Source organism: Ursus americanus, chromosome 14, assembly GCF_024610735.1.
Source record: "Ursus americanus isolate L20-20 chromosome 14, mUrsAme1.1.p, whole genome shotgun sequence".
Classification (NCBI taxonomy): Eukaryota; Metazoa; Chordata; class Mammalia; order Carnivora; family Ursidae; genus Ursus; species Ursus americanus.
Window position 1 is genome coordinate 57,061,915 of NC_142140.1, and position 27,758 is coordinate 57,089,672.

At 53.1% G+C, this 27,758-nt stretch overlaps 1 protein-coding gene across 1 annotated transcript; it reads right to left on the bottom strand.

Annotated features, from left to right (window-relative positions):
• Positions 1-863: 863 nt before the first annotated feature.
• Positions 864-27,335, bottom strand: CHAF1A (chromatin assembly factor 1 subunit A). The gene is made up of 15 exons (XM_045804349.2): positions 27,110-27,335; positions 24,421-24,471; positions 22,736-23,604; positions 16,544-16,600; positions 14,646-14,875; positions 14,349-14,409; positions 14,002-14,070; positions 11,100-11,326; positions 10,416-10,584; positions 10,181-10,261; positions 9,409-9,501; positions 8,079-8,331; positions 7,091-7,581; positions 1,934-2,030; positions 864-1,344 (listed from the first exon to the last, which is right to left on the bottom strand). The coding sequence occupies exons 1-15, from the start codon at positions 27,159-27,161 to the stop codon at positions 1,244-1,246; spliced, it is 2,901 nt and encodes a 966-aa protein (XP_045660305.2). The 5' UTR covers positions 27,162-27,335; the 3' UTR covers positions 864-1,243.
• Positions 27,336-27,758: the final 423 nt, after the last annotated feature.

Consider the following 27,758-nt stretch of genomic DNA (forward strand, 5'->3'; position numbering starts at 1 on the left):
TGCCTTTGCCTCCCACCTGGGCCACCAGCTGCTCTGTTCCCACACAGGGCAAAACCGGGGCCTGTGCTCTGCTGCCCCATCTTGGTCCCCTCCCCGCCCGACTGTGACTTGGCCTTGACTGCAAGTTGTCAGGAGGCCAACTAAAACGGGTTCCAGGGAACTTGACCGGCTGAGGTAGTGCGTCCACAGATGCGGCACACACCTGTATTCAGATGCAGCTGCACCCCACCTCCAGCAGGGAGTCCTGGCCTTCGAGTGCCCCGAGGGTGGGGTGGGGTCTCGCCATCTTGGCCAAATCCAGTGGATGCTGAACACGAACATGGCAGCTGCCTCCTCTCCCGCGGGGGCAGCAGCAACAGAAAGAGCTCAACAGAGGGGGCGGGAGTCCAGGTTAAATGAAGTCCGTGAGCTCTGCCAATATCTCAGCGTCCCCAGGCCTCTGATGTGCTCCGATGCTTCCGTAGGGCTGCTCACAGCCCCAGCACAGGGCTGCTCCAGGGCCCAGGGGCCCGCAGCTGTCTGTGCATTCTTCCCCAGGTGTGACCCGACCCGACGTTGATCTGGAAGCCACGGTTCTGGTTCTGGTGGCTGGGACTACACCCGCTCACCTAACATGGGCAGGAGGGACAGACCAACAGAAGCACCTTCCTTCCGGAAGCTGTCACCTTGAACTAGGTCAGTGTAGAGGCCAAGGATTTCACGGCGACAGTGCTTCTACAAGGTGTGACCCTTTATACAAACGACAGAGCCACGCACGGGGTAGGGGAGCGCGCACCTGCCAGCACAGAGCGGGGGGGCCAGGCCCCAGGGGACGAACACACCGTCACAAGAAACGATGTTTGAAAAGACAACAGAAGCACCAGGCCAGGGCTGGACAATAAGTTTATACACACCCACATCAGGTCGAGGAGCCGCGGCGGGCTCCAGCTCATTTACAAGCATTTCATCACAGCGCCTGCTTGGGGGCCCACAGGCGCGACCCGGCTGTCCCTGTACAGGTCCTCACATCACAATAATGCTTTATTAAAGGGCAGATTAATATGCAGCTTTTGAGGGGAAAATTTTTACAGATATCAAAAGGAACAAATCAAGCATCCTCTATAAAACTTTCCAGACCTCCGGGGAGGCCTGCGAAGCAGGACAAAGTGCTCTTTACACAGGACTCATAGGATTTTCAAGTATCCAAGAGGCGTTTGTGAATGCCCTAACCATTCTACCTACACACGCCGGGCCGGCGGGGCACTCAGCAGGGGCCGAGCGAGGTGGCGGGCACGGGGCTCTCACTGGTGTCCATTCCCACGGACCCCCCAGCTCCAGAAGTGGTTCCACACGGGGCCGGGGCCTCTGCAAGGCAAGAGAGGGAGGGGGCTTTAGCTGGCTGCACCCCCAGACCGGGTAGGGGGGGGCCCAAGTGACTGCCCCCCACGCCCACCTTCAGACAGCTCCCTCATGGCCCTCAGAGCCTGTCTCCTCCTCAGCTCACTCGGTAAGAGTCAAACACTGGCCTCCCTCACTGGCCACTCGGCTTCCCACCCCCTCCTTGAGGTCTCCCCTGCCTGAGCCCCATCTACAGCCGAGAGCACCCCAGAACTCCACTGCTTCCCTCTAGAGAGCCCAGCGGTGGTGCTGCACCTGCAGCACTGTGGATTCTCTCGGAAGCTTCTGGAACAGTGCCACGACGTGGTCAGCATCCAACAGCTGGCCCATTATTGTACCTATTTCTGCCATGGCTACTGGAGTCCAGCCCTGCTGTGCACACGGCAGCTTGCAAGTAAGTCATATCCTGCAGACCCTGGACCAGAACCCACTGCCCACACCCTGCCCAGCCCGCCCAGCGCGTCCTGGGGTCTTGCAACTCAGCCCCACTGTTTACAGCCAGGAGGCGCGTGGGAGCTAGACAGCGTGCATTCTTCCTTTCCTGCCAGGTTCTCACCCCCAACATCGGAGATGTTCAAGATCACACAGTCGCCATCCTCCTCTTCCTCCTCCTCCGTGTCCGCCTGGAAGCCATCCAGGTCCCCGGCTCCAACCTGAACAGACAAGGGTGCAGGGCCATCAGCAGCAGCAGCAGACGGGCCGGTGTGTCCCCTACCACCTCCACCTGAGTTGGCAACAAGTTTGAGGGGTCTGCTTGAGAGCCTGAGCCTTGTGGGAGGAGAGAAGGTTCTCTCAAAGGACCTCATTCAGATCTTCCAAGATGACCACCAGCATTATTTATGTTACAAAAATAATTTGCCATTTCTGAATCAGCAATCTAGGTTTCTGGTTTCATCCGAAAGAGACGTGATAAAATACCCACTTTCTCTTGAAATAAACAGCAAGGAACTCAGCCAGCCAACGTCTCCTTCTCTGCCCAGGGGCTCAGTTCCTCTGCCCAGCACCTGACAACTCTCTCTCGTCACTCATGCTCAGACCACAGTCGCCAGTGACGACACCATCCGAGCCGCTGTGGGCAAAGGGCAGAATCTCCACCGACTTTCTGGAGCCGCATTCATCGGCTTTCGCCAGAGGGGACAGAAGGACAGCGTGGAAAAGAGGGCCAATTTGAAACACCAACCGTCCATATAAGCACCCTACTCTCTGTAGAGGAACAACCAACAAGCAGAGGCAGAGATGGGCTTATTTCAAAAGGGGGGCTGTTTCTCAAAATACTCCTGGAATCCCTCTGCCACAGAAATCTGCATTTGCCCAGAGAAGGGGTGACGGCACAGGACCATGTGGTGTGCAGGCCCCCGGACACAACAGTGGCCCCCAGAGCAAGCAGCGCTGCCACCTCCCACTACCCATTTCCAAAGAACTCACTGGCTAAGAAGAGCACAGCCCACTCTCAACTCTGCTGACCGGGAGGTGCTCGGTTGGGTCTGTCGAGCAAAAGGAACGGACAGGTTGTACGCAACCCTCCCTGCTCACGGGCCCGCCGACGGGACGCGCAAGCGCGGGTGAACAAGGCTCTCCGTGCGTCCGCCAGTTTGCAGGGCGATCCCTATCCGCACCCCTCCAGGCACAGGACAGGCGCTCGAGCTGCCACAGGGAGAGTTCAGGGGGACACAGTGAGTCCACTACGGCCAGCGGGGGCCAGGACCCGCCGCCACACACTCCGTGCTGGGAAAGGCATTTAGCCACGACACAGAGCGAACTCTGTTCGGGGTCATTTAGATAACAGCTGATTTTTGACTGGGAAGGGAAAACAGGGCCTGTCCCCATTTTAGAAAAAATTGAGGCCCAAAGCTTGCGTCACCCGGGGGGCCAAACAAGACTGCAGGCCTGGTGCCTCCCCTCAGTCCTGTTCACCTGACTGATCATGGCGCCCTGGGAGCACATGCTGTATGAGGACCAACTCAAAAAGACTTTGAAATTCCAACAAAATTAAAAAAAAAAATTAACTAGAATTTAAGTAAAAATTTGAAAAAAAAAAATTAAATTTCCACAAATTAAAAAAGCTCAACCCAATCTAAAATATCTGCACACGTTTGAAGTTTGGCAGCGACTATCCCCAAGGGCACAGAAGCATCACTTAGCTAAAGCAAGTGGAAACGCTCCACAGGCTCCAGGCCTCCGATCTGACCTAGAAGTTTCCCTGCGTTTTGCGCGTTTGTGTGGGGGCAGTGCAGCGGGGGGCGCCCCGGCTACTGCATGCCCCCAAGCCACTCCCCCATGCTGCCCTCCCACAGCAGAAGCAGAGTGTTGTTGAGGGCGCTGGCCAGGCTCATTTACCCAGCCTCCCCGGCAGCGGGGGTGGTTGTGCCAACCAATTCTGCCCAGAAGGACTCTGGTGAAGTCTGCTGGTGAGGGTCTCCTTTCCAGCTACACGGAAAGTCTCTGCTGCCTTGGTCCTGCTGGCTGGAGGTGCGACAGCTATTCTGCGACCACGAAGGAGGGAGTGGGACACAGGGGGAGCCGGTCATCACCGGGGCTCAGGACCTCTTGCTGCCAAGACAAGCCCCCATGTGCTGAAGCCGTGACACTGGGGCCCTGTGACCAGCGGCCCGGCACTAGGACCCCCAGGTACTGTGTCCCACTCTGCAGAGCAGGGGCAAGGCTAGCTGCCCACGGAACCGCTCCCAGAACACCCCCAGAAGCCAGGTGCTCAGGGTTTCCCTCCCCATGAGGCACACCGGCGCTGGCCCACACTGCGGTCCTGGGCCCATCACATGGCATTTCCTAAGAGGCTTCTGGCATTTATTTTTAAAGATTTATCTGAGAGAGAGAGAGAGCGCGCAAGCAAGCAGGCAGAGGGACAGAGGAAGAGGGAGAGGAGAATCTCCAGCAGACTCCCCACTGAGCACGGAGCCTGACGCAGGGCTCAACGTCACGACCCTGAGATCCCGACCTGAGCAGAAATCACGAGTCAGAAGCTTCACTGACTGAGCCACCCTGCCGCCCCTCTAAGGAGCTTTTACAATGCAGACTCAGGGGTGCCTGGCTCAGGTCATGATCTAAGAGTCATGAGGTTGAGCCCCGCATCAGGCTCCATGCTCAGCGGGGAGTCTGCTTGAGGACTCGCTCTCCCGTTGCCCCTCACCCTGCTCATACTCTCTCTCACTCTAAAATAAATAAATCTTTAATAAATAAAATAAAATGCAGAGTCAGGTTCCTCACTCAGAGGTACTCCGAATCAGTGGGTCCAGCACACCCACAGCTTGGAAGGTTTAGCCCAGTTCCTGCCCAGAAGTTTTAGAATCCCAGGTGCAGCAGTTAAGCCCTGCATGGGACCTGGAGTGGGGTTCACTTGCTTTGTGGCCTTCAGTTGAGCCCCCAACACTGCTGAGCCTCTACAAGACCCCACTGTGAATGGGGAATGGAAGCACGGGCTGTTCATGTGTATCGTCAGATGAAACTCCCCATTTCATGGATTCCCGGACACACACTCTCACACGTCCACCTGTCGCCTGGGAGGGGGCATGCTAGTTTAACCGGGAGCATTTTTTCTTTCCTGCTGGCTCAGCAAGATAACAAAGCATCTTACCGATAAAACATAGGGATTCACTCAAAGCGCCTAGCACAGTACCTGGCATTTGAGGAAACACGTCATAGTGGCTGAAACCATGGTTTTCCATGCAAGCATGGGTTAGGAACACAAATGAGGACGACCGCAGGGCAGAGAGCACAATGGAGCTCAGGATGCAGCCGAGACTGTCACACGAGATCGAGGGAGACTCCACACCCACTCCCACGAAACAGACAAGGCCATGGCGGGGCCTGTTGGGGGCTTCAGGGCAGAGGCCTGCAGATGCTGCTCGGATCAATGGAAAACCGAGGCTGTTTTCCAGCCCAGTCATTTTCACACTGGGGTTTCCACTGCTGGTTTCAAGCAGAGCCAGCTACACTCGGGCTCCTCCTAAGACTGTTTGGGGAATAACAATACAGACCATGGAAAGGTCGGCCGCTCAAACGCAGCTTGAACATGTAACGATCTAATGGAGCCCATCATTTGGGCTGAGGCCCAGGGAAAGTAGCGTTTGTGGGTCTAAGGCCCTGACTCCTCACCCTGTAGGCTCCCCACGGCGTGACGGGCAAGCCGTGTCCACAGGCGGGGTGGAGCCCTGCACACAGCCCTACACCGCAGACAGGAACAGTCACAGTTTAAGAGGAAGGTTTACAACGTATCAAAGGCCTCATCTGCCAGCAGCAGCAGGGAGAAGGTCAGGCGTCATTCCAGGAGCAGTTTCTCCCGCCTTCCTGCTCTGATGGCCACTTTACTTTCTAAGCTGAATGGTGCCTCACGTCAGAGAAGCCGTGGGCAGGAGCTGGGGTGCGGGGGTGTCGGCGCCCAGCCCGCAGCACGCAGCCCCCCAAGCCACACAACCCCCCCACCCAACCGCAGAGGGCACCGGACATGAGCTGGAGACTCAGTTCGTAAGACGCCTTCATCGCATCCTCCTCGTAAAATCTGTAACCACGTGAAATGTCTGCCTGAGACGAGAACCCAGGCTCACTCCACAAAATAGGTTTCCGGTAAGAGCAGATGCGTGAAAGGAAGGAAGCTCATCACATTCCTGTTCCAGTAAGGAAGAAAAAATTCACATCCAACATCAGCCAAGGCTGTGCCTGGGTCCCCGGGCCTCTGAGCACGCAGCTGGCACTGGAGACGGGCTGCCCCCATGCCCCAGGTCCCCACGCTCCACTCCTCACAGCTGCTCCTCTGAGCGCCGCCCGTCCGTGATCAGGCAGCTGTTCGTGAGACAAATCCTGTCCGTGCTCCCATTACATGGGTTCTGCTCGTCACTGTGTACGAGGTCGAGCAGAACCCCAGATACAGAGTCAGTGCTTCATAACTACAGCAAAAACCAGATAAAAAAACTAAAAAGTCACTGCACAGAACACCGGTGGGGGCTAAAAAGAAATGAGGCATCAGGGCGCCTGGGTGGCTCAGTTGATGAAATGTCTGCCTTTGGCTCAGGTCATGACCTCAGGGTCCTAGGATCGAGTCCCACATCGGGCTCCCTGCTCAGCTCCTTGCTCAGCGGGGAGTCTGCTTGTCCCTCTCCCTCTTCCTGTGCTCTCTCTCTCTTTCAAACAAAGAAATAAAACCTTAAAAAAAAAAAAAAAGCCATCGAGCCAGGTAAAGACATGGAGGAACCTCAGAGGCCCATCTGTAAGTGCGAGCAGCAGGTCTGAGAAGGCCAAACCCCGTGTGGTTCCAAGTCTGGCAAAGACAGGACCATGGAAACGATAAACAGCTGAGTGGCTCCCAGGAGTCTGGAGGGAGGGGAGGAGGAGGAGATGGGAGCACAGGGCTGATTCGGTCAGTGAAGCTACTCTGTAGGAGACCAGTGGTGGATACACGTCATCACCCAGCCGTCCAAAGCCACAGAACGTGCAGCACCAAGACTGACCCCGACCGTCCCCTGGGGATGCGGGCTGAGAATGACAGGTCGCTGTAGGCTCAAATTAGGACAAACGCACAGCTCTGGGGCCACGTGGATAGAGGGAAAAGCTGTGCATGCACGGACTAGACGGACGTGGGAAATCGCTACACTTTCTGCTCACTTTTGCTGTGAATCTAGAACTGCTCTAAAAAATAAACTTTATGGACGTGGAAAAAGCCCCTGTGGGGGGGTCTCCCCAGCCGCCCGGCCCCACCCCTCACCTGCCCGTCGTGCCTGCGCTTCTTCATGAACTGGGTGATGCACATGCTGCCGGCTGACTTCCGCTTCAGCGAGACAGGCGTCCCCTGGCCGGGCCCCGTGGCGGGGACGCTGCCACTGTCCTCCCTGGTGGCCGAGGGCACCATGGTGACGTAACTCCACTGGCACGGCACGGGCAGGTGCTCCTGGTCAAAGGTCTTCAGCACCTGCGGGTGGACGTACCAGCACATCCTGAAATCAGGCCTCTTCTCGTACACCGAGTTCTCGGAAATGATCCGCTTGAGCCTGGCCTTGGAGGGGATGGCGGCGTCCTCGCTGGCGGTGGGCGTCTGCGGGCGGGAGGAGCCGGGGCTGGGCGGGCTGGCAGAGCTGCTGTCAGGACTGCCCGAGTCCCCGCTGAGCAGCCCCCGGCGGCAGCGCTCCTGGAACTCCCGGATGATCACTTTGCTTCCGTTCACGTTCCCGTGCAGCAGCGGGAGCAGCTGTGCCAGGACTGGCGGGGGGGCGGCACGGAGAGAGAGAGCAAACATCACACAAGGCTCCCCGGTCTGTCACCAAGGTCAAAGACCAGTGAGCTTCGGGGTGGCCCTTCAAGGATGGTTTCAGACACACTCGTGAGGTGCAGCAGGCTGGGAAGCCCACGTCTCCCGAGGCGGGATTTCGCCAGATAGACCTCCCTCTCCTTGGTCACGGCCAGCACGCTCTCCTCCTGAGCCACTGGACCTCCCCTGGCTTTGAAGAGCCAGGAGGCAGAGTCCTCAGGGGGGTGTGTGACCTCGAGCCGGGGACTCTGGGGAAGCGTGTTAATGAAAGGAGCGCCCCATACTGCTGCTGTGTTAAGGAGTAAACAGATGGGCTCAGCACGCGCTGGCTTCTGAGAGCTGTCGAAAGGCCTCCTGCGTTTTAATCCCGTCACCGAATAAAGTCGGCCTGGGCCCAGGACAGCTGGGGCCCGATCCCCTCCCGTTCCCAGCAGGTGCCGGCACTCACTCTGCTGGTCTCTCTTCTCCCGCTTGGAGGCCTGGGGCGTCTGCTCCTCCTCGGGGGGGACGGTGTCCAGAAGGCACGCCGTGAACTGCTGCAGCACCTTCAGGTCGGCACCGCTGTCCCGGTCAGCCGCCCAGACGCAGCCGATCTTCACGGGCTGGAGCACGCGGAACCTCTTCCCCTTCGCCAAGAACTCGTCCCACTCTTTGGCCTTCAGTTTCTGGCGAACCTTGTGGTTCTCCGGGTCAGCACACTCCTTGCGGGGTGGAGAACAATGCCCACTCAGGGTTCCCAGGCCCCTGTGCCCTCATCCCACCCCCGGGGCCAGCGAGAGGGACAAGCACACACTGGGCACCCTGCAGCTCCAGCCCCCACCGTGTCCTGCACCCCTCTTCCTAACGTTACCGGCTGCAAAACAGCAGAGTGCTTCCCTACACTCAACGGTGACTGGCACTTGTGCCCTCTGCTCTTTGGGATGCACCCATCCTCTCTGGCCGTGACCGGCAGAGTCTCAGGTATTCTCCGAGCCTCCCCGGTAAGCTGCTCAAGGCCACTTCAGATTTTCTGGGGAGGGTGTGATGCCAGGGCCGTCCAATCACCAACCCCAAATCCCACGCCCAGTTCACCCTCCAGGCCAGGCCCAACACCGCTCTCAGAGACGGGGAGGCTCATGGGCTCCATAGACACGCCTGCCTCAGTGGTTGGAAGTGTATGAGGAACACCTGCCCCTCCAGTCAGATTTGGAGAGACAAAACCATTCCCCCAGGCAATGTCCTACTTCTCCAATGCCCAAACACTACAACCTGAAAGGCTGTCGGAGCCCTAAAAGCAGCCATCTGGCAGAGTCTATAAAGTTGGTGGCAGGGGTTGGGGGTTAACTCGAAGGAGCATGGGGGAACCGTCTGGAGAGATAGAAAGTTCTAGATTTTATCTCAGGTGATGGATTTACAAATGTCAATCATTAAAGCTCACTGTGCTCAATAATTGAGATCTGTGTGTTCTCTTATAACTCGTTATACCTCAGCTAAGAAAATGTAAAAAGAACGAAAGTGCTTAAGCACAAATCTCCTGGCCTCCCTGACTCAGGTCTCTCACGCCACCGCCCCACCTGGGATTCTCTCCTACCTCTGCAGATTCCACTACCCTCCCCAGGCAATACTCAAGCTCCAGTCCCCGCGACCCCACAAGTGACTATGTGTTGGGGTTGCAAAGTGCATGTGGAACCGGGGTGGGTGAGCTCGGGTAGTGGTATCGTTGTCATGGCCGCCAGGCTAGTAGCGGAGCTTGGCCCAGCAAGCTCTCGGGACAGTCCTCTCCCTGCTCGCTCCCTCACCTCAGTTACTCCCTCGTCCTCAGACAGGTATCCATGGGGCACGAAAAAACCATCATCCTCATCTTCATCCTCTCCCACTTCGTCATCATCATCCTCAAGAAACAAAAAAAACATGTTCATAATATGTGGCAAAAGAATACATACCTCATTTAAAATGTTAACCTGCAAACATCTAAGGAAGGAAAAGCCATCTCCTGCCCTCAGCGTCATCCTTACGGACAGAGGGTAAAACCCCATGAGTGAATCCCATTATTTGATGGGGGGGGCCTGTCAGGCAGAACATAAGCGAGTGAAGCCACCCAGATGTAAGATGGGGGGTGTGGGGTGTGGACCAGGGCAGAACAGGGGTAAGCATGCCCCACCTAACGGGGTGGATGTTGCTCGGTCCCACTGCCAAGTGGGCTAGCATCACCAGGTAAGGTTTTCCAAAAGAGGCTAGAAATCTGGTGGTTGTTTTTTTAACTATTCTTTTTAAACTATGTATTTGAGAGAGAGAGAGCGCGCGCGTGCACACGGAGGCAAGGCAAAGGGAGGGAGAGAGAATCTCAAGCAGACTCCCGGCTCAGCGCACAGCCTGACATGGGGCTCCATTTCACGAGCCGAAACCAAGAGTTGGATGCTCAACAGACTAGGCCACTCAGGTGCCCCTGGAAATCTGGGTGTTGAACGCTGGCTGAAATTTCCAGACGACACCGCCGGTCAAACACAGGCTGGCTGTGAGTGAACACAGCCTTCTGGGCGAGACCCGAACGTGGTGCAGGTGCGTGCTCACCCCCTCGCTGTGGGAGAGGGACTCTCCCGGCTCCTCCTCTTCCCACTCCTCGTCACTGTCCACCTCATAGTCCAGGAGCTTCTGAGGAAACAAAGACGCAGTGCGTCATGGTTGTCTCTCAGGGCTGGCAAAGCAGAAATGCTAGAATCCAGGAGACCAGCGTAAAAAAGGCAAAACGAGGAGAGGCAGACAGACAGACGTGCTTGGCCGAGCAGCACTTCTGCCTCGTGCTCACCCTGTCTTGGGCCCAGGGGTCCCTTGGATGGATGACAGTCGTCTTCTTATTCCACGTCCCCCAGTACGCCGGCCGGTGATTCTCGGAAAACTGTAGAAGCTTCATCCTGCCGAACTTCCTCCTCTCAGGAACGCCGTCCACCTTGCCGCTCTCCACGATCACCACATCGCTGAGGACAAGACCCAGTCGAGCGCCGCCTCAGCAACGCGCCCGCCCGCCACCCGGGCTTCTCAAGGAACAGGCCATCGGCATTTTACGAAGATGCGTAACCACCTGCTCCCAAGAAAGCTCAAGGATGTTCGTTCCAGGGACAAGAGCATGGAGGAGGGAGAAACAACATCACCAAGCTGCTGGCCCACACAGCACTTCCAGAGAACGAGCAGATCAACAAGAACAGCGAAATGTCCTCCCGGGGAGGCCGGCACGGAAACAGGACCCTCCCCCGAGACCGGGGAGCCCAGCCAGGCAGTGCGCGCTCCACGCGGCAGCTTTCGGCAAGGCCACTGCACAGGAGACTTCAGCACTGAAGGTCAGGCTTTAGGCCCAGGAGGGAGACAACTGGCCCGAGGCCACAATGAGCCAGCAGTGGATCAGAACCCAGAGCTCTGTCCCGGGACCCCCAGGACTTTCCAACTGCGCTCTGATGTCACCAACGGGCAAAAGTCGGTCTCCCCGGCCACTAACCTGTTATGAATATTTGTGTTTCGGTTTGAAACCATGGTCGGTCCGGACCTGAGGGGCTGCCGGCCTTTCAGGTCTTTCAGGAAGGAGAACTCGCCGCTCTGTTGCTGGAGGAGCTGGTCCAACTGATCACAGAGGTCGTGGTCAAAGGCAGTCCGGAACCGAGGGGCGAGAACCATGTGCTCTTTAATCTCAAAAGGGGCGAATTTCCCACAGGAGCCGGCCAGGGTCTGGAATGGAGAAGACGGTGTGATGGACCGGGACGCCCGCCGCTCAGCAGCCTCCAGGGTGAGCCGCTGGACATGCGGCACGGGCACGTTGCTTTTCACATTCATCCGGGTTGCTAAGTCCCAGCAGACACACAAAAGGCTACACGCTGTGTGATGTCATTTACACGAGGTTCTGGAAAAGGCAAAACTACAGGGCCAGAGGTCATGCCAACAGTTGCCAGGGGCTGGAGGGCTGAGGAGGGGGGGAGGATGCTGACTACAGGGAGCCAACTGACAACGATACTCTAGATCTTGAGTATGGGGGTGCTGTGGAGCCCCATACGTTGTCAGAACCACCAAATGAGTGAATTTTACAGAGAATCATACCTCAATAAGCACGGCTATTTAAAAAGAAGGGGGCGGGGCACAATAGGCCCTGAGATCCCAGGTGAGGGAACTGAGCCCCCGGGGAGTGACCGCTTACCCAGAGCCGCACCGCGACAAGATGACTCACACCCAGAACCCCCACCTCAACACTGAAGGTGGACATGAACCTGCCACATCGGTGTCTGTTCCCTCAGAATCATTCACCGCCAATGCTGGTGGGTTTCAGTCTCCCCCCCTCAGAGCTCCTGCAGCATCTGCCATGTCTGTCACGGATCCCAAAGCTGGCAGCACACGAGGACGTGGGGAGTCAGGAGGAGAAGGAAAGAGCACTACCCCAACAGCCTTCACCATGGCCGCACAGCAGGCCGCCCAGGAGTTGCCGAAAACCCCGAGGCCCACACCACGCCTGGGGGACGCTCTGGGATGGGATCCAGGCTCCATGATTTTGTAAAGCTCCCTGGTGATTCCCAACACGCAGCCAATTCCAAGAACCAGCCGACTGCCCACCTCACCGATGCACGTGCTGGGACACTGGGCACCCATACGGGACAGAGTTAGGGCCGAGCCCGTACGACCGAGGACTCCGGCCGAGCTAAGGAACTACACAGTAAAAATGAACAAACAGGGGCCTGGTTGGCTCAGTCAGTGGAGCATGTGACCCTTGAACTTGGGGCTCTGAGTCTGAACCTCACACTGGGTGTAGAGCTTACTTAAAAAAATCTTTAAAAACAAAACAAACAAAAAACAAACAGTGAAAACAATACAAAAAAACTAGGAAAGAGAATATATCTGTCTATGGCCACAGGGTACACGAGGCTTTGCAACCATAAGCCAACTGCCATAAAAAATTTAAAATGTTGACATTAAAACATAAAATTTCTGTAGGATAAAAGACACTACAAACAGGCAAGAAGCCTCAGGCTCCCTGCTAAGCGGGGAGCCTTCCTCTCCCTCTGCCACTCCTCCAGCTTGTGCGCGCTCTCTCTGTCAAATAAATAAATAAATCTTGAATTAAAAAAAAAGAAAAAAAAAGCCAGGTTAGAAGGCAAGTAACAGACTGAGAGAGAGTTTTGTAGTGTGTGTCACCAAGAACAAAAACCCTGGCCGTGGGTAGCTCAGTTGGTTAAGTGTCTGCCTTCAGCTCAGGTCAAGATCTCAGGGTCCTGGGATTGAGCCCCACGTTGGGCTCCGTGCTCAGTGGGGAGCCTGCTTCTCCCTCTCCATCTGCCCTTCCCCCCTGCACTTGTGCGTGCGCGCTCTCTCTCTCTCTCAAATAAATAAATGGCAAACAAAACACAAAAAGATGTCCAACTGTAATCAAGGAAAAATGTAAAGTGAAAGAAGAATGTCAATGTTTTTGCCCGTTGGATTGGTGAAGGTAAAAGAAAACACATTTCCTCCCCTGGCAGTGAGGTGGGGAAGAGCTAATTTCCCCACGAGGCCCAGCACGAACATTCCCGCTGGGAGGGCACCTGGACAGGAACTAATGCAATTAGTAATTCTGTCCGAGTGCGCATCCTTGGACCAAGCACCAAGCCCGCGTCCAGGTGGCTGTCCTAAAGAAAGGCCCACGTGTAGAGAGGAGTGTCAGTGGCGGTCACTGTGCCACTGATGGGGCATCAATGGGGCAATGGCCATATAGACCGTGACACCATCCACACTATGAAAAGTTAAGTGACAACAGAAAGAGTGAAGCCACCCAAACGCACCAGCATGGCAAGATACGGTGATGTGACAAAATAGGGACATAAACTCACGACTCATTATGTCTATAAACACACAAATACACGAAAGGATGTAATGCACAGAAAGCTCTAGACGCGACACCCTTGCATCGGGGAGATGGGTTACCTCTGGAGCGTGGAGGGAGGGGGAAGGAAGGCTGGGGTCTCTGGAAGCACTGCTGGAAGGTTCCAGATGCCAGGCTGGAGCAGCAGAATTCTGTGGCAAACTCTAAACTGTTGTTTTAGGCTTAATTTCGCCTCCCATCCTGAGCCTCAGCTCCCCCAATGTAAGGACTAGGTCTTCTCTGACACCTTCCCACACAGCTCCCAACGCAAACCTGTTCAGGAAGCAACCTCTGAACATTTGGCAGTGGTTTTAGCAAATATGCCACTTTCAGCCTTTTCAAGGACATAGCGAATGACAAAATAATGAGTATCCAGCCTCTACCAGAAATAAAAACTACCTCTGTAAATAGAGACCGCCTCTTGATGAAAGGGAAGCTACCTAGTCAAAAGATACCATTTTGTTTTTCAAAAGGAAGAACATGATACAGACAAAAAAGCCAGAGGAAGCCAGCTGCTCACCTTGGGGGCCTGTGGGGTCTTTGGCTTCTGAAAGAACCTTGTGATTTCGGCCTTCTCTGCTTTAATGCGCTACAACGGAAGAGAAGATGAGCACGAAGAAATGAAGAGAGACCATGGCCCCTAGAACAGGAGCCCCAGCATTTTTAAGTTGAAAGCATTCCTTTGAAGTCAGCTCTCCAAACCCACCAACCTCCCCCGCAGGCTCGGGCCACTCTGCATGACAGCAAGCTGTAGGTGGAGCCCACGGGCCAGAAGGTATTTGCACAGGGGCCAGTCCCCACCAGGGCCACCTGGCTTCCCCAGGCGGAGGGAACACACCAGGCAGTGGTTCTGCGAGAACAATCTACCTTCTCTTCTTCCCGCAACCGTTTTTCCTCTTCCTTTTTCCTCTTCTCCTCCAGCTTCGCCCTGGGAGACAGGAAATTCAGCTTCAGCCCAGCAGTGCGGGTGTGCACAGACCCAGCCTGCACTCTCGAGGTGCTGCTCTGGGGTCCCTGGCAGGCGCGTCTGTGCGGTGTATGTGCGTGCGTGTGTGTGTGTGTGTGTGTGTGTGTGTGTGTGTGTGCGTGCGCATGCTCCCACTCCCCTGCCCCCCCCCCAGGCCCTGTACCGCCCCCGACCCGGCCCTCTGAGAGCGCACGCACTCCAGCGCCTCCTGGCGCTCCTTGCGCCGCTCCTCCTTGAGCCGCTGCTTCTCTGCCTTCTCCTTTTCATCCTTCTCCCTTTTCTCGCGCCTCTCCTTCTCCTTCAGCTCCTTCTCTTCCTCCTTTTTCTTCCTGGCTTCTTCCTTGGCCCGCTTGGCCTCCTCCTTCAGCTTCTCCTTTTCTTCTTTCTCGGCCCGTAACTTGAGCTGCTTGCCCAAACGCTCCTTATCCTGCACCAAGAGACGGTCCCACAGCTGCATCCCTGTGCCTCGCCGGAGGGCCTGCGACAGGGTGGTAGGCGCAGAGAGGTGGCCCACCTGGGAGGGACCCCACTGGCCGGCACCCTCCCACACGGGCCACCCTGCTGCGCCTGGCCCTACCGGCCGCCAGCCTTTGTCACAGGACCTCCTGGGCAATTTGAAAGAAGATTCACTCAAAATACCATCTTTAAACATGGGGCGGAGTTTATCTTCTTAACTTCATTAAAAATGATGACATAAGAACCTCCCGGGCTACCTAATCAGAAAACCGTGATAAAATAAAGACACAAAAACACCTGTAGGTTTTGCTTCCCTATCTTTAAAACAAAAGCATTTTTCTTCCCACCTTCCCCAAACCAGATCAGAGTATAGGGTTTATTTTATTTCCTCTGAAACGGAAGCTCGGGATGAGGCAGAGACCAGGAACCTGCTAAGTTAGGGGGGCAAATGAGAACAAACAATAAAAGCAAAAAATGAATTTGTATTTATCTTTACATCAGTTCCTCCTTCCAAACAAGTGGCACATGGCCTTAGGCACCCCGTTATTATAGAAGCTTGAGTTCCTCCTCAGAAGGCTTGTCTGCCAGACACAGGGGCGCGCTCAGCTTCTGCCACAGCACCAGGGAATTTCCAAGGACAATACTGTCGGGAATGGGTTTCCCAACATCAGGAGCCTGGCAACTCCGCTTTCGGTCTGGGCATAGGGCTCTGCCCTCGTCTCTAGAGAATATCCTACCCTCTGCCCTAAGAAACTTCTGGTTGCTTTAAGGAAAGCCATGGAGGCTCCTGTTACAGATGGTGGAACGGTGCAGTTCTCACAAAGTATCCTCTGCACCTTCTCCTGACGGGCCGGATACTTGAAGAAGGTGCCTGTCTAGGAAAAGCGTGCAATTCACCTGTCCCCATTGCTAAGTAAGAAGGCAGAAGCCTTTTGGAAACCAGCCATACTTGAGCCCCATGTCCATTCCCACCCCATGTGTGTCCACCTCTGAAATTCCAACCAAGAAAGAGAGAAACTCTAAAACTGCCATCAAAACCTGACCCACACGAACTGAATGCAGCCACGAGGCGGACGGTACAGGGAGCACCGGGTGAGCACACACCCACCGTCATCAGCACCCCTTCCACAAGCTGGCATGCGGGCCTTCTCTGCTCTTTACAGCAATGAGAAAAGAGTCCTCTGCTTTGCAGCATGCGACATGTGGTGCCCCAGGTGACAGAGTGAAGGCTCAGAAGGCAACACTAGACAATAATCACCCATCTAGCGTTGTGGCCACCAAACCAGCAGGGCACGTGGGAAGGGGCCTGGGACGCAGGGAAGGGACTGGCTCTTTGGGAGGCAAGTTTTAGCTACAAGGGGACGCCCAGTTATCAAGACAATAGGAATAACAATGATAATAATAGAAGCTTAGAAAAGGCTACACACAAAATCTTCAGATGATTTAGCAAAGCTGAAGTTGATGATGCAACCCACAAGTCCCAGGGCACAGCTGTGCGAAACGAAGCAAGAATCAAAGCCATGGTCAGGACAAGCGGGGAAAGGTGACAACGGGCAAAGGAAAAGCACGGGGGCCTTGCTTACTATTCAATGCAAAAAGCACAGCAGGTTAACTTTCTATTTCAGGGGAAATGTCTTACTCTTTGCAGTCTGAGCTTGTCCTTCTCTGCAGAAGCTTTGACCAGTTTCTTAGTTATCTGAAATGAAAGATATTTCTCTTTAAACATGGGTTGTTTCCATCACTACAGCACATATAACATATCACACGCTTCTTTGGGAAAGAAAGGGAAGGGGCGGAGTAAGGGGCTCACAGGATTAAGAACTTCTTTACAAAAAGAGCCAATGAAAACCTTTTCAGTGACCAGTTTCCACCAAACAGAACCAAAAAAACCAGAATGTCATGGTGGGGTCATGAACTCCAATGAACACGCATATGCATGCATCTGGGGGTAAAACAGGAGACCGGGGAGACAGATAACAAAAAGGAAGGGGGCCAAGCACAAGAGAAACAGGGCAGGGTCAAAAATAAATGGCAATGGGGGCGCCTGGGTGGCACAGCGGTTAAGCATCTGCCTTCGGCTCAGGGCGTGATCCCGGCGTTATGGGATCGAGCCCCACATCAGGCTCCTCTGGTATGAGCCTGCTTCTTCCTCTCCCACTCCCCCTGCTTGTGTTCCCTCTTTCACTGGCTGTCTCTATCTCTGTCGAATAAATAAATAAAATCTTAAAAAAATAAAAAATAAAATAAATGGCAATGGACAGCCAGCCTTGGCATCTGGCAGGCGATGTGGAGTAGACAGGTTTGTAACAGAGGACACAGGATGTACCCTGTGCAAAAGGGACAGAGCTCTTACTGGCCAGAAGCCTGGCACGGCCGCCCGTTCCGATTTTTCGGAAGAGCTGATATTGGCAATTGTATTTAAATTTTGTAGATAATATCTAAAAATTAATGCTGTGAACCAAATAAAACAGGTCTATGGCCTAGATTCCCATTAGCCACCAATGTGTACTCTGCCTTCTGAAATGTGGAGTCAATGTTCAGGGGAAAAGGTCACCTTCCCAGAGGTGGTGACCTGGTCTAGGACCCCTATATCCTAGAGTACAACATTTTCTACCGTCCTGCTGCAAAGTGAGCATGGGCCGGAAGGACTCACCAAGATGCACAGCTGGATTCACTCACCACGCTGGCGACATGGCCTCAGGTATGAGTATGAACAAGTTCAGACTACTGGCCTAAGCTATCTCCAGAGTGGGGAACCCTGAAAACCAAACCATCAGATGGAAGAACAGTGGGGGGAGAGAGCGCAGACTGGAAAAGCACTAACTTCCCAGGCTCCTCGGAGACAGAGAGGCCACCAACATGTAAGACTGAAGAGTTGAAAAACCAAAGGCCCGTTTCTCTTGCAATGTTCTCACAATGTCGACAAAACTTAGGCAGCGGTGATTTCTCTGAGAAAGCCCAAGACCTCGTGCAGAATACAACTTACAGATTAATAAGTTCAAGACATCCTTCTTACTTGGGACACACCGAGTTTTCTGGATTAAGCCTTCCCTTAGGAAATGGCTAAGCAGCCACACGAGTGCCACGCGCCGTGCCGGGACGCTCAAGCCTGTCTGTGCTCAGCACGCAGCACCACCAATGCCAGTTACCAAAGCGGTTTTACCAAGGGCTTCAGAAAAAGCATCTGTCTCTCCAGAGTCCTCTGCCGCCGAGTCCCTGCACTTCCCCCCACCAGCAAGGATTTAACAGCAGAATCTGCAAGTTGCCGTATCTCCGCTATTGTCCTTTACGTTCAGATTTACAGTGCCAAATGTGATTGCCAGAGTCCCATGCGAGGGCACTTGAGGGGAAAACACAGTCAGTCTGACCCACATTTGGTGAATTTCAGATGCAGAATCAGAGCCTCTTACAGAGCCTCCCCTCTGCCGTGAGGCCAGGCACTCCCGGCAGTCCCGTCAGCGGGCTCATCAACAACCAGAGTAATGTGAATTTCACGCAGGACCCACTGCTGCACTAGCACTCACGAGGCCTTCCTGGTCTGGTGTGTTACCTTCCTCACATTTGGCCCAAGTGCTCACGGAACTCTCTCCAAGGGGAGACCACATGTGTTACCTATCTGGAACTCAGCTGCCAAAAACAAGACCCGACAGCCCAGAAGGAAGCTGAAACACACGTAAACTATCCCACGTCACCAACTGTGCCTGGACATCCTCGCATTTTACTCGGCAGGATTCTCTCAGAGCCGCTTGCTCTGATTCCACGCACAGGGAGAGCTCATTTCTTAGTTCCTAGGCGGTGGTGAATGAGGTGAGGAGAGGCGGTGATTTCGCAGGAGCAGCTAAAAACCAACCCACAGGGAAGACAGCGGCGGGGAAGCCGGACAACCCAAACCACTCCAGCCGTGGGGGAGGCAAGCAGGCAAGATTCACCTATGCCTTCGATGAGCTCAAAGTGCTACTCAACAGCACCCCAGGGAAACCTGCAGAAGGAAGCCCATTGCTGTTGCTCTGTCAGGGCCGAGAATTAGAGACAACGGAAACATCCACCAACGGGAATGACCCCGTGAACTGCAGTGCGCCCACACCGCAGGGGTAACGTATGGCGGCTAAGGAGAGATCTTCCCAGCCCTGTGCAGAAAACATCAAACATACCAAGACAACCCAGGATGAAAAAGAAACATACTGACAGCACATGGCTCATGTAAGGAAACAAAATGATACTGTGTATCCCCAAGGGACCGCTCACATACACGCAGAGAGAACATAAACTAGTGACAAGCTCCCAGGAGAGACGAGGGCGGAGGGACTGTCATGCCTCAGTTATGCTTTTTGAACACCAAGAATTTAATACTTGTATAATTTAAGTTATACCAGGAAAAGTTCCAGCGATCTGGGTTCATTTGTATAGATGCAGAAATTCTAATTAACACAGCTGTATCGGGGCGCCTGGGTGGCACAGCGGTTAAGTGTCTGCCTTCGGCTCAGGGCGTGATCCCGGCGTGATGGGATCGAGCCCCACATCAGGCTCCTCCGCTAGGAGCCTGCTTCTTCCTCTCCCACTCCCCCTGCTTGTGTTCCCTCTCTCGCTGGCTGTCTCTGTCTCTGTCGAATAAATAAATAAAATCTTAAAAAAAAAAAAAAACACAGCTGTATCAACATCACCACTTATGAAAAAATAAATCTTGAATCACCAATAAAGCAGGCTGAATTTCACAACTAAAATGCAAGCAAACTTAGAAATGGTTCTATTCCAAACGGTAAAATGCTCTAATGCTAAACAGCAACTGTTTAGTCAGAAGACCCCGGATTATCTAAAATTGGTGTTCCTAAGTAACTGTTCTTCAAAGCGAGATTCTCTAGAACCCTGGAGTACTTGAAAAAACAAACAACAACAAAAGAAACAAGAGAATGAAGCTCTTTGGGCTGCCATCTCAGACTCCCTGGGAAGACACAGCAGATCTACATTTTAACAAGACGGACGGACGGACACACACACACACACACACACACACACACACACACACACACACACACACACGAGAGGACCAGAGAATGCCTAGGGAATCCAAATGCAGAGATTTTATGGTACCAACCCCAGGACTATGGGAGCCAAACAAAACCAAATAGGTTACATGGTAATATGAAACAGTGTGTCAGCTTCCCGTGAGTTCCTACCTACAATCAGGAAAGGAGGATGTGGAGAGGGAAAGTGGGGAAAAAAAAAAAAGTATCCCCCAAACTAATAAGGGTCAGGAAAACCTTGCGCCCGAGCCCTGGGGAAAGGTGTTAGCTGAGCACCAAACACAAAACTAACCAGCAAATCAAGAAACTCCTGCTGGGTGGGGGGAGGGAGATAAAGGACGAAGCTGTGGGTGTGGCTGCAAGAGATCTGTCTCTGGCCACTCCCCCAGCGAGTCTGGCTCTCCCAGCACCCAGAGGCGCCTGATGATCACTTCACTTTGCTCTCACCCTTTTGGTGTCGACCACCATCAGGGGGCTCTACTTGCATTCCTGTGATGGACCAGCCAGCCCGTGGGTGGCAAGGGCAATTTTCTGCCACAGGCTCTGGGGCGGTCTGAACCTTCACCACTCACAGTGTAAATTATTTGCAAAACCGTGTGATAACACAGCCCTCTCAAGCATTTCAGACCCCCAAGCCTGTGCTCAGAGTTAAGACCCAACATTTCAGGTGCATGATCTCCTAACCGGCCACACTCAGTTCACGTGCTCAGCTGTCTGAGTGCTGTGCGGGCCAGCCGACAGAAATAAAATTGTTTCATGACTATGCCCAACTCTGTCACTTCCCGATTCTTGGGCTTGGCTACGGGCATAAAAACAAACTTAAAAAATGAAGTGCTTGGGGCGCCTGGGTGGCACAGCGGTTAAAGCGTCTGCCTTTGGCTCAGGGCGTGATCCCGGCGTTATGGGATCGAGCCCCACATCAGGCTCCTCTGCTATGAGCCTGTTTCTTCCTCTCCCACTCCCCCTGCTTGTGTTCCCTCTCTCGCTGGCTGTCTCTATCTCTGTCAAATAAATAAATAAAATCTAAAAAAAAAAAAAAAAAAATGAAGTGCTTAAGAAGAATGGAAACACGTGTACATGTCCTGTTTCCTAGGCTATCTGGCTGTAACATGTCACATGACGGGGGATTTCGGCAAAGTAGAAGCAGCAGTCTGGAAGGATTTCAAGCAATTGGCTGGACCGAACAAGATGGCTGACAGCAAAAAGGGACATCAACTCTGATTCCGAGTCTGAATAATGGCTCATGTGGAAGTTTAAAAATGTATCTCTGGAGGGCGCCTGGGTGGCACAGCGGTTAAGCGTCTGCCTTCGGCTCAGGGCGTGATCCCGGCGTTCTGGGATCGAGCCCCACATCAGGCTCCTCCACTATGAGCCTGCTTCTTCCTCTCCCACTCCCCCTGCTTGTGTTCCCTCTCTCGCTGGCTGTCTCTATCTCTGTCGAATAAAATAAATAAAAATCTTTAAAAAAAAAAAAATGTATCTCTGGGGGCGCCTGCGTGGCACAGCGGTTAAGCGTCTGCCTTTGGCTCAGGGCGTGATCCCGGCGTTATGGGATCGAGCCCCACACCAGGCTCCTCCGCTATGAGCCTGCTTCTTCCTCTCCCACTCCCCCTGCCTGTGTTCCCTCTCTCGCTGGCTGTCTCTATCTCTGTCGAATAAATAAATAAAACCTTAAAAAAAAAAAATGTATCTCTGTCTGCAAGAAAAAAAGATTGCTCCACTCTTGACATTTTGAAAACCTAAAGACAAGGCCATTTTTTCTTTTCTTCTAAACTCCTCAGGAGATAAAAGCCATGGAACCATCTAGAAAAAAAATTAGTCCTTTAGAATCAAATTTTAGAAAAGTGATCAAGGTCAAATCAAGCAGGTACAGTAGAGACTGAATGATCCAACACAGGACCTGATCTTACATTAAAAAGCCCCCCCCAAAACAAAACAACCTAAGGGCACCTGGCTGGCTCTGTGGGTGGAGCATGCAACTTTTGATCTCGGTGTCCTGAGTTTGAGCCCCACGCTGGGCGTGGAGCCTACTTAAAACAAACAAAAGCCTAAGGTAAACAAAAATTCTACAAAACCCAAATACCGAAGAACAAAAACCAAAAAACCCAAAACAAAGAACACCATTAAACACACTTCTGGACTCTTGACTCATTTTAGCAGTTTTACCCATAAGACCCTAAGGGTGGGTGAGAGCAGAGACAGCAGCTGCCACCGTGCTGATCACCAACCAGCAACAGAAACAGACATTTCAAAAGTCATCTTTCTGTGGTCCTTAAAAAATGGTGCATGTTTTCCTTTTGTTCTTGTTGCTCTGGGTGAGGTTTCTCGGTGGGTGCCTAGGCTGACGAGAGCTGACCCTACTGAATCTCCATTTTATTCTTACTGCTGTCTCGGGGTCTCTTCACCAAGACTCGTTACCTTCAACACCCTTACAAGCCTGTGTTGGAACAGCAAGGAGAAACGGAGGGAGCTAACACTTGACACGAGGGGTCACAGTTGCCTGCTTACAAGCGTTCCTCACTAAAGTTGCTAAGTTGACCAGCACCACTCATCAGTGTGAAAAACCATGGCTACCAAGACGGCAGTTCACAGAAGACACCTGACACGCTGGTGACTAACAGCCACCAGTACGTTGCAATGGACATGTAACTGAACACCCCTAATGGTGTTTGATAGTCAAAGATTTCTGAATCAGTTTGTGGCCCCACCTGCTTGGCCACTAACCATCTGGGTGACACAGTATCCCCAGGGGAAGAGCGAGAGGCTGAATGCCGTCAGCACTGCCTCGCTGGCATTGGGCAGATACTTACTCTGTGGATAGGTGTGGAGGTGGGGGAGGGTCTGGGACTGCTGTGCTGCTTTTTGGAAGCAGACTGCCCCTCAGGTGAGCTGGTAGGAGAGGAAGAACCCCGGGACGAGTGGCTAAGAACAGAGTCTTCTTCAGGGCTGGACTCCAGCATCTCGCTCTCAGAGGGCAGGCCCCGCTCTGCAGGTGTCGTGGGAGGAGACTTGGCTTGAGGAGGTTTTGCAGCCAGGATGTCCTGCAAAATCACCACCGGCACCTTCCCTTTGAACAGGATGCCCCCGGCTTCACTCCAACCACCCGGGTCCTTCTCGGAGCATGTTCTTGGAGCACCTGTCAGCACAGGGCAGCTTGGGGGCGAGCCTTTCTGCCCATCTCCGTTGCTCTCTGCGCCCCTGGAGCCAGCACCCTCCTTCTCTGTTTTGCATGGAAAGTCTGAAAGGGTCTCCTCCGGACACGTCAGCTCGTCCTCCAGACTGGCCTCCAGCAGCCCCCTGTCACCTCCAGCTTCTTCTCTGACCCCACTTACAGCCTCCTCGGAGGGAGAGGCTGCAGCATCTAGTTTACTGTGGGCCGCAACGCCATCTAGTTGGTCACTCGAGTCCTCCGTCAAATCAATGATGACCATGCTCTGGTCAATATTGGTTTTGACTCTACTTCTTAAAAAGTTATCTAAGGGACCCTTCCCATTGACAAGTTTTGGACTACAGTCTATGTCAGAACCCATATGACCGTTGTTCTCCAAGGTGTCCAAAGAGGTCTCCAGATCAGGTACTTGACTTTGTGCAGGAGTGCCCTCAGAGCTCCTCGTGTCATCCAACCCGTCCTCGCTCTTCTCCTTTGGGACAAGATTCAGGCGCTTGAAGGGCAGACGAGCTAAAACAGAGAGAGGAGGCCGTCTTTACAGGGAAAGTGCGAAGAGTGACAACCCATCAATAATTTAGTATTCCACACGCTCAACAAGTATTAACCTTGCTGGGCTGGAGGTGGGCCCAGGGGGTGGGGATTTCTCTATAAAACACTCATGCCCTCAGGTTCCACAGTTTGCCCCTGCCCCTGATCCTTTCACCTCAGAGACTGTTGCCCTTAACATGACTCCCCTCAACACCAAACTTGCTGTCACTCATCAAGGGAGGAGGAAAGCTGCTCCAGGGGAACCAGAGACCAAGTTTTAAAACTCAGAAACCCTAGTTTTTTATACAGTCACGTAGCTAATCTGACCTAAGGGCAAATACACTACTCTTTTCACACAAAAGGATTTGGAAACATTTATCGTCCTGTACAACAGTGGTTCAACCAGGGACAGTTGTACCTGCCAGGGACGTCTGACCAAGTCTGGAGATATTATTGGTTGTCATGACTTGGGTGAGCAACCAGCAATGCTGCTAAACCCTACAACAGAGAGGACAGCCCTACACTGTGACAAAAAATTACAGAACGTCAATAGTGCTGAAGTAGAGAAACCTTAGTAAAGGCAGTGACCACTGCCTGGGAACCTAAGAAAACAGTAACATAATCACATAGGTTCCCCAGCTTCAGATTGGAAGGTGCAACTGTTTATCTTGCCCCAAGCCCTTGAGCCCTGAGGACCCCAGCAGAAGGCCCCTACTCAAAGGAAATTAAAAATATGACTGAGGAGACAATGAAGGATAAAAATTAGGAACAGTTTTTAGCCCCTTCCCAGAAAGTTACCTTGTATTAACTTCTTGACTGGAAAAGCTGGTCTGTCTTTGCAATCCATGGCTGTGAAGGAAGTGTCAAAGGATAAGTTATTAAAAGTTGGAAATAATGAAGTAATAAATACATATGCAGCCACCTAATATGTCCAATGCGGTTGTCCAGTGGGGGCAATTTTGCCACCCCCACCACGGGGCCTTTGGCAATGTTTAGGGGCATTCTTGGTTGTTGTGAGGGGGCGCATCTAGTGGGTAGAGGACAGAGATCCTGCTAAATATACTAAAATACACAGAACGGCACTCACGACAGAATTATCTGCCCAAAATGTTAATAGGTTGAGAAATTCTGCTGTCAACACTGTCCCACCTTTTCATCTCTGTGTGGTAATTATTACTCTGAAATTTACATTATTGTGTCCCCCCCCCCAACCCCGGCCACACACACACAATGCCAGCTCTGTGACAACATAGAGATTTGTTCCACACTGTACCCTTTGAACCTAGCTCAGAACCGGCACATAGTGGGACACCAATGAGCATGGTAACAGGGACAGCGAAAAGGGGAATGATGGGGCACCTGGCTGGCTCAGTTGGTGGAACGTGCGACTCTTGATCTCAGGATTGTGAGTTCGAACCCCACACTGATTGCAGAGATTACTCAAAAATAAAATCTTAAAAAAAGAGAGAGAGAGAGAAAAGAAAAGGAGAAAGAGTGCAAGCAGAGATGACAGAAAACACTGCATTATCGATTTCACCGTTAATGACCTCAAAATGTCCTCCTCCAATCAACCCATCCCCACCACCAAATCTGTAAAATCAGAATAGGGCTTATTTTCTTTTTAAATAGAGTCCACACAGGTAAAACAATTTAAAGCATGTTGAGCTTGCCAGCCTGGAGCTGAAGTGCTGTCAAGAAGGGGAGATGTTTTCCTGCACGAAAAAATCTCAAGAAAAGCATCTAATAATATCAAAGCTGGTACAGAAATGACTGTAAATAGAACTAAGGGGAAAATATCCTTAAATTGGTTAGAATAAGTTTAGAAGCTGACACCTGCTAGGAGATCTGGCTTGAAAAAAATCTAGGTTAGATATTTGGGCCAATCTACATATGTTTTGTAAAAGATACATACAAATGAGTATTTTTAAAAAGCAGATCAATGTTTCTAAAAAACTGGGCTGTCCATAGATGAAACTGCTCTAGCCTACCCCCCAAGCTTGGAAAACGAGTACCCTGAAGATTCACATTTCCTTTACATTTCCTTTCTACCCATTTCAAGACAGTATCATTCTCAAGTCCTTGTTTACCAAAGACATGATTCCCCCCCTCAACTAAAGTATACATAATCTTTACCTACTTAAATTTATTTTTAGGACAACCACAAGTATTTACTGGTATGGCCTTGAGTCACCAGCTTTGATGTGAGTGGAACACAAGTGACCTAGGCCCAGAAACATACAAGAGTAGCCCCCGCCCCAGGGATCTGAACTGTTCAAAGGTACAGGTACAATTAACACACACTGGTGTCTAAAGTTACCAGTGCTCTTCACTCTGAGATTACATGCCTAATTTTATTTAGCATTAAAACACCCCTTCCTTTTATGGTAGGATGGTCATAGCAAGGTAGTGTTTTCTAAATTTTTACATTAAACATCCTTACTGGATCAATCTGTCCCATGACAATCTGTCCCAACTTTATTGATATGGATTTTATGTCTCCATGAAATTTCAAAGCTTGGAAACAATTGGAACAGTGCTTCTCAATCAGGGGGCGATTCTGCCCGCCCCATCCTGGGGCCCCTTGGCAACGCCTGGATACATTTCTGGTTGTCACAAAAAGGAAAAAGGGGATGCTACTGGGATCTAATGGGTGGAGGCCAGGGACACTGCTCAACACCCTATAATGCACAGGACAGCCCCAAATGTCAACAGTGCCCAGACTGAGAAACCCTGGAGTAGACTAACTGATTTCCCTGTCAACCCTTAATTCAATGAACAGGTTATTTATCCGCCACTATGTGCCAAGCATCGCGCCAGTGCTGGGGACAAAATGGGAGTCAAGCAAGGTAGACAGGCAGTCTGGTCCTCCTTGGTTCACCATCCCACGTTTCCGAGGCCCTGCCAGATGCTAGAAAGCCCCCTCCCAAAGTGGGGTGGGGGAGGGGAAGACAAGTCTTCACCTTGCATAGCTGGCAGGATCAAGAACCCGGGCGTCCCAGCTCCCTGACGACCCCACCATCTAGGTCTCTTACCTGGGCTTGCCCTGACCCGCAGACGCAGCTGTTCTGGTTCCCGAGCCCGTGTGCCCCCGGGCCTCAGTTTCCCCACCCGACCAGAGGGCCGCTGCACGGTCCAACTTGCTCAGGGGACACAAACGCACTCAGCAACCTGCAAAGTCAGCCCTTTCGCCTCCCTGGACCTCAGTCTCCCCTCCGGGCCACACCGACCCGTCACCGCTGAGCCCTGCAAGGACGAACTGACGCAAAAGCGCCGGAAAAAAATGGTCGCGGCCGCAACAATAACGTCAAGGAGAGCGCCCTTCGGGTCGCAAGGCCCTGGCTCCGACCGTAACGGCCGCACCGACCGAACGCCCGCCGAAGAGAAGCGGGCCCGGGGCTGGGAGGCCCGTCCGCCCCCAACTGCCGCCTCGGCCTGCTCAGGCCGCGCGCCGCGCCCCCCCTTCCCCTCGGCGCGGGCCCGAACCGACCTGTGGCCGCTCCCCTGGCGCCGGGCGCCCCGCACTCCAGATCCTCCAGCATCGCCCCGGCGGCAGCTCGAGCTCCCCTCAGGCGGCGGAGGCGCGGGCTCTGTTCAGGCGGCCACTGCCGCTCGCCCTCCCGCCCGCGCCGCTGCTGCCGCGGCCGCCGAGCTCGTATTTGGCGGGAACCGCGGCGACCCCCGCAGCCCGCGCGGTGATTGGGCTAGGCTGTGTCACGTGACAACCCGCCTCGGGAAGAAGGGAGCGCCGGGAGCATCCTCGCGAGAGCCGAGGCTTCCTTTCCTCCCAGGGCTCCCCTATTGATATTCCCGCGGAGGACGGGGGCTTCCTCTCGGCCGCCGATCATTGGCGGGGAGGAGGTGCCCTGCTATTGGAGGCAGAGGATGTCAAGCTGAGAGTTCAACACTGTGATTGGCTGGACGCGTGGGATAGGTCGGCAGGAGGAGGGAGGGCCAGGCTCTTACGTCATGACGAAACGTTTTACGTAGGGTGATGGGTGACAGCCTGAAACTGCGGTTTAGAGCAAGAACTAAGTTTTTAGTTTATGCTAATTGGGCATCGGCTAAATATTATAAGTACTAAAATTATAAATTTTTTATGTGAACAATAAGGTGGAAATAAGTTAAATAAATTCTGT